At 40.2% G+C, this 7,212-nt stretch overlaps 1 protein-coding gene across 1 annotated transcript in view; it reads left to right on the top strand.

Annotated features, from left to right (window-relative positions):
- Positions 1-7,212, top strand: part of LOC119893065 (dynein heavy chain 6, axonemal-like) — a 56,853-nt gene that overhangs the window by 24,101 nt on the left and 25,540 nt on the right. The window contains 7 exon segments of the mRNA XM_038704992.1: positions 3,824-3,961; positions 4,283-4,450; positions 4,546-4,694; positions 5,651-5,758; positions 5,965-6,091; positions 6,546-6,758; positions 6,840-7,061. Coding sequence (XP_038560920.1) covers positions 3,824-3,961; positions 4,283-4,450; positions 4,546-4,694; positions 5,651-5,758; positions 5,965-6,091; positions 6,546-6,758; positions 6,840-7,061 — 1,125 coding nt within the window.

Here is a 7,212-nt window from a genome sequence, read left to right as displayed (position 1 = left end):
CTTTGCGTCCACCAGGTGGTGCTGACCATCTCACAGATGATGTGGTGCAGCGACATGGGATGCCTGTGGAGGGAGACCACGACCACTTTGCTGCCTGCAGAAATTTGAACTCGCTAACTTTGACGTAAACACTAACTACTCCCACAATTGTCTGGTTAAAAATAAAAACCAATCAAATCCACACTGTGTTTGCTCAAGTCATTTTACTTTTTGACTTTTTACCCATAACGTTTATGTGTTTGTGTGTATTCCAGAGGCTGAATGCCCTTGCAGCACTGGTACGAGGACAGCTGCCTACTTTACAACATAATATCATCACTGCCCTCATCACCATAGACGTCCATGCCAGAGACATTGTCACAGATCTAGTCCGCCAGAAGGTAAAATAGTGCCAACACACAAACACATTAAGCAGCTTACATCTATGTCTGTTGTGTGTGTGTATGTGTGTAACAGTCACCACCTCAAAGTAACAGCAGCCCTCTTTTCCAGGTGGATACCAGCTCTAACTTTGAATGGCAGAGACAGCTACGCTACTACTGGGACTTGGACCTGGACAACTGTGTAGCCAAAATGGCTCTGTACTTACATTTATGGCTATGAATACCTGGGAGCCTGTCCGAGACTGGTTATCACACCACTCACGGTAACACATATTGATACTCATTGAGACACACCTGTATGATCAATACATGCCTTTTTCTGTCCCAACTGTACACATACACCTTTTAGCGTTATGTTCAGTTTAGACACAAGACATTATGTGTAGCCTATAGAATGTGTGTCCTGTAGTAAACACATCATAATGTGTGTTTATCTGTTATTGTTTTTTTTTTTATGTTCAAACATCACAGCTGTTCAAACTGTCCTGTATCTCTCACTTTGCCCTGATATGCAGGACCGTTGCTATTTGTGTCTGATGGGGGCTCTCCAGTTAGACCTGGGAGGCTCCAGCTGGGCCAGCAGGGACAGGCAAAACAGAGACCACCAAGGACTTGGCTAAGGCCCTGGCCATACAATGTGTGGTCTTCAACTGCTCTGATGGACTTGACTACAAGGTCAGCCATGACAAACTTATTCATGTTATTTTCATTTTCATTTCTATACCCCACATCTGAACTTTTGTGTGCTCCTTATTACACGTTTGTTTGATTTTCCACTAAATGCTGATTCTGATGCAGATGTTTGCTCTGTTTGAGGATCTCTGGAAGGCTCTGACTGTACCTACTAAGCCATGCCATTAGGTGGCACTATTGAAAAAGCAGTCAAGCCTTCTGTACAAGTGTAGAATGTGTGCTACCCAAGGGGGTAAGCCAGAGAAAAGCCTGCATGGAGGGATCCATGTGGGCCCAAAAATGAGGTCAAAACCCTGTGACACACTGTCGCACAAGAGAAATGTAACCGTATTGCTTAGATTATAAACTCTCGGCAATCAAAAAAAAAAAACTATCAGAGCCATCAGAGACGCTGTGTTGGTGTTTGGCAGGTGACCCTTGTAGGTGGGCTGATTTAACAGTGACGATCCGAGTCAGACAAACACACTGAGCCATGAAACTTTTTGTTTACTATGCAGCTCCCAGAATTACGGTGTTTTTGCTGTGTTTCTACATCATTAAACCACAGTTATGCTGCGTGATCATGCGCAGTAGACGCAGAAAAACCTGATTTTAAAAGATTATGTTGTAGACAGTGATATATTTTTAACTCTAACTCACAGGTGTGGTCTATCAATATCAGGTGGTATTTTGTACAAATGTAGAACGACTTCCAGATAATTTCACTTTAAACATAAGTGGCACATTGTTACTTTCGACCCCATCAGTTGTGTCGAAAGTAACACACAGGAGGGAAAGTAACACAACTAGATTTTTTGTGTTTCCCTTGTTCTTATTAAATATATGTGACCATGACCTTGTAAATATGTAACTGCAAATATATTTTGTCCTTTATCTTTGCAAAAAATGTATAAATTACATTTTCATTTTATTTATTATCTATTTACAGTTTGTTCAAATGTTTCAAAAGAAACCCAACCGTATACATGTTCAAAATGTTTTTTATTAAGTCAATCCATTTTATAAAACATTTCTTCAACAATATGAAAAATATATATATATATATATAATATGTTTCTATCCAGCTGTTTTTATACGTAATTCCAAAATGTGCATGAAAACATCTAGCTATATCAGACCTCTGTCTGTCTTTCTGACCTTCACTCTTGGCATAATCTGTTGGTATAATATAACATAAACATGTTTCAATACATGCTGCAACACAGAGAAAGTCACCACATTAGCAGCGGGACAAAAGAAACACGTGTGGTCACTGTAGCGGCAGGAACTACTGACATATCAACATGATTTATTTTTACATTGAAAAACTCTGACAGGGCAAAATTCAGGGTGTTATAAAGCACTAAATAACGTGTAGATTAATCATTACTGTGACACATGAAACGAGAGACATAACTTGTAATTCAAAAACAGCACCGCTTCAGAAATTTACTTGCCGTGCTCGAAAACAGTTTTCCGAACACGGCCGCAGGAAACGATGATGAAATCATGCGATATTGGCAGCTCCATCAAGGGTTGCGTGCCGAAGTTGCTGTCACAGCTTGGACTGCAAATGCAGTCAGGGCTCTGAGAAAATCGTCTTGTTACTTTCGTCCCGTGTTACTTTCACCCCTGTTTACTCCTAGTATTTTATTGGTCCAAAATTGGCTTCACTGCTCTCCATTCAAATCGGGGTGGCTTTGGTGCTAGCAAAACATTTCCTCAAACCAGATTTGATCCTTTCCTCTCTGCTCTAAGCAATCTTTCTGTAGCTTCTGCCTGCTCCATCACAAGCAAAATACTGTAAGTCATTGCATACGATAGTATGATAATACCTATCATGCTGTATTTGGCAAGGTGCATTCTCTTATCCTAATGTAAACAAAAGGGATGCTTTATCACAATTCCAACACAGGATTGGAACTTCACTGCTACCACTGCCACAGGGACACGGACAAGTTATTCCTTGTTTCTGTTTGTTTACAGTTTGTTTACATCAGTCAGTTTTCATTAATTATGATTAGTTGACAAAAAACACAAACCCCCCAAAAATTCACTCTACTTACTTAAAGTTAAACACATGTGCAGTGAGATTGGAGTCAGTTCTCTCTATGTACGCTGGAGTTAGTTGTTGGTAGCAGACACCTGTGTTATAAGAGTTGGACAGGGCTTGATTTACAGGCTAGAATCACTGAAATCTATGGTTTTATGTGTTAATGCTGTTTTTCAGCCCTGCTCCACTGTGTCTCAGCAACATTTAACTGGAACTGTCCATGAGAGATTAATAACTTTGAACAGTGATTTTTGTGTCACTCATTGAAAGGTGCAAGTAACACACTCTAACTCTCTAAACATATCCAGCACAATGTGACCACTTGGCTGCCTTTTTGCTCTAAAAGCTTGACATTTAAAGTCAAAAACATCATCTCTTATTACTTTTCTGTATTGGAATTATAATTGGAATAACAGGAATTTAGTGATTTTACGATATGTTTACTTTTATTTTTTCCAAAATAATTTTCCATGGACAAGGTTGATCCCGAGATGATTTCAAAGGGATAATGTGCAGCAATGTAATTATTAAAATATGACTGATTCTCAAATTTTGTACTTGGCTTGTTATTGGTGATGAAAAAAACAGTGCTGATATGGGCAAACGTCTTCATCTATACAGCTAAGGCAGAGTGAGGAGTTTGCCACAGACAAGTTCAGCCAATATTATAAATATCATATAAAGTGTAAACTTTAATTACGTTTCTCTCTTCCAGATGATGGGGCGCTTCTTTTGCGGGCTTGCTCAGTCGGGCGCTTGGTGTTGTTTTGACGAATTTAACCGAATAGACATTGAAGTGTTGTCTGTCATCGCTCAGCAGCTCATAACCATACGAAATGCCAAAGCTGCTAAGGTACAAGCACCCATGCACACACACAACTTTTGCATTGTTCACAGGGCACTTTGCACACTATGTATGGAGAAGAATTAAGGACATTGCTAGTCTAAATACTATCCTAAAATTCTAAGCAATAAGCCTTACACAGGTCCATAATTCACTCCCGCACACAGACTTGTCTTACTTGTGTAGATTTAAAGATCAATTCAATTCAAATCAGGCATTTATTGGCATAAATGTATAACAAAAATATTGCCAAAGCTACAAATAAATAAATATAAATAATATCACACTCTACACATAAACGAGTGTCTCACTCAATTCTGTCTTATGCAGGTGTCTAGGTTTCTATTTGAGGGCCAGGAGATTAAGCTGGTGATGACGTGTGCTGCATTCATCACCATGAACCCAGGCTATGCCGGAAGAACAGAGCTACCTGACAACCTTAAAGCTCTCTTTAGACCCATTGCCATGATGGTGCCGAACTACGCACTAATTGCTGAGGTGACAGGCTCTCTGCATGTGTGCTGTTGTATGCTGCTTACTTATTTTGTCTACATAACAGTTTGTAATTCTCTTATTTCTCTCCCTCCCTCCAGGTGATTTTGTACTCAGAGGGATTTGAGTCCAGTAAGACCTTAGCGAGGAAAATGACCCAGATGTACAAGCTGTGCTCTGAGCAGCTGTCCCAGCAGGACCACTACGACTTTGGCATGAGAGCCGTCAAGTCTGTCCTGGTCATGGCTGGGTCAGAGCATCACACTCATACATACACTGACACACGCGTGCATTCATGACACTCAAACAGACACACATGCATAAGTATTCAGTGTATCTGGCATCAGCACACGGTTGACATTTTTTAGTCCATTGCAGAGACAGTCATCATCAGTGAGTTAGAAGCATGCTTTGTGTTTAGCTCTCATATATTCAGCAGATATTTATCAGAAACACAAACAATCAAATATTGTACCAGTGATTCCTCAGATTAGAGGGTAAGAGCCTCTGAGCCAGTTTTGCATGTTGTGACTGCAGTTGACTGCTCCTAAGCACTAGTTTTACTGTAATTACACAGTTGTTCCTGGTCTGCGTGGGTGCAGAAATAAGGATGAATGGATGTTCCTGACCATATGTATGAAAGATTGTTGGTTATTAGCTGAAGCTCAGGGAACTGTTGTTCCACACTGAGATACACATTCATTATCACCCACTCTAATGTCTCTGATGTGTTTTATAACTGAGCGGAGGCAGCTTGTTGGGAAGATCCGGTTGTTCAAAATTAAATTATCAGCTCATGTCTGCTGCTTATTATCTTTATTAGATCCGCATTTGTAATGACTCTATTCCACTAATTAATTTGCTCATTATAACATAAATTTTCTCATAATCATATTTATTTCAATGAATGCACCAACTTCTTTGGATGAGATGCCATTTGACAGATTTGATTTAATATTTTAATGCAGTCTTTATGAAATCAACACGAGGTGTTCTGCAGTATGACCAAGATGAAGTGAGGAAATAAGCAAACAAAGAAAGACTAAACCAACAAGTTAACAGACTAATAACCTAAAGAAGATAAATCCAGGATAACCAAAAAAGCACACCACTTGCTAGTCATATTGTAACTATTTGACATATACCCCACTTTAAACAAAATGCTTTGTGTGAAATGCAGATTATTAACGTTTGTTGTGTTCTTAGGTCTTTAAAGAGAGATAACCCCCACCTCAGTGAGGATGTGGTTCTTATCAGAGCCCTGAGAGATTCCAACCTCCCAAAGTTCCTCGTTGATGATGCTGTGCTGTTTGGGTAAGCCTATCAGAAATTTTGGTATGGAATTACAGCTTATTTCTGGAGCTCTTAATGCACACATACTGAAAAATAACAGGACATTAGAATATTACACCAGACTGCTGAAACAAATAAATGAGTTTCAGTGAGAAAAGGGTTGCTGTTTTTATGCTGTTACATGTGAAAACTGTTCATGAGTATTTATTCTGCCATCCTGCCTCCAGTGGTATCCTGTCAGACCTCTTCCCTGGTGTGTGTATCCCCAAACATGACTACGGTGTGCTACAATCCACAATCCTGGAGTCTCTGGTTAAACGAAACCTGCAGCCTCTGGCTAGCATGACCAAGAAGGTACAATGGGGAAAGTGGTGTTTCTTTGTGTTTTTGAATTTACCGAATGGTTTCCTTATGAATGTGCACTTATCCCCCAAATCTTTTAAACAGGTCGCAAATATATTTTAGTTAATAGAGTAAATTGGTGGGGGACTACTTTTCAGCTGTGGATTAATAGAAAATGTATGCTAGTGACTATTTATGGCACCAGGACGGTGTATGTGAGATTAATTCAAAATAAATGATGGCGCATATGTAATCATAATGAAAACATCACACGTCACCAGCAGGTAGAGCAGGTCATCCACTAATCACAGGATTGGGGTGACCAGTATTTAGAGAAGTGATCATTTGTGTTTGTTTCACTTTGATGTCGCAGTAAACTTGTATAGATTTAGTTTGTTTTGTTAAACAGGTCCATCCTCAAAACACGCCCTCTTTCTTCTCCTTTCAACTTCTTTTATACGACCAGGTGATCCAGCTATATGAGACCATGTTAGTGCGTCATGGTGTCATGTTGGTGGGGCCTACAGGTGGAGGCAAGACCACTGTCTACACCATCCTGACGGACACACTGGAGACCCTCCATCACACTGAGCACAAGGCTAACAGCCCCTTCTATCAACCTGTTAAGACCTATGTTCTCAACCCAAAATCTGTCACAATGGGAGAGCTCTACGGAGAGGTACTGTAGACAAGAGAATATATAATACGGCTTCTTTGCTTCTCGCTCTACATCCGCTGATTATTTACCTCCACTCCTCAGGTTAACACATTAACACTGGAGTGGCGTGATGGGCTGATGGCGCTGAGTGTCCGTGATGCAGTTAACGACACCAGTGACCACCACAAGTGGGTGATCTGCGACGGGCCAGTTGACGCCCTGTGGATTGAGAACATGAACACGGTGCTGGATGACAACAAGATGCTCTGTTTGGCTAACAGCGAGCGAATCAAACTTACTCCATCCATTCATATGGTGTTTGAGGTTTGAGCTGCACATAGTGAAAGTAGAGTTTAGTGTTTTGTCTAATCAATAAGCAGTTTAATAAGCAGCACAATACAGGTCCAAGGCTAAAGCACTCAAGCATAAATGAGACCTTGATGCTCTGCTTAACATACTTACATTGTTCTACAGT

Source organism: Micropterus salmoides, unplaced genomic scaffold (genome assembly GCF_014851395.1).
Source record: "Micropterus salmoides isolate LMB-PRFRI ecotype aquatic unplaced genomic scaffold, ASM1485139v1 Ms_hic_scaffold_8, whole genome shotgun sequence".
NCBI classification, from domain to species: Eukaryota; Metazoa; Chordata; class Actinopteri; order Centrarchiformes; family Centrarchidae; genus Micropterus; species Micropterus salmoides.
The sequence above is the reverse complement of the archived record's forward strand: the minus strand, read 5'-3'. Positions and strand labels throughout refer to the sequence as shown.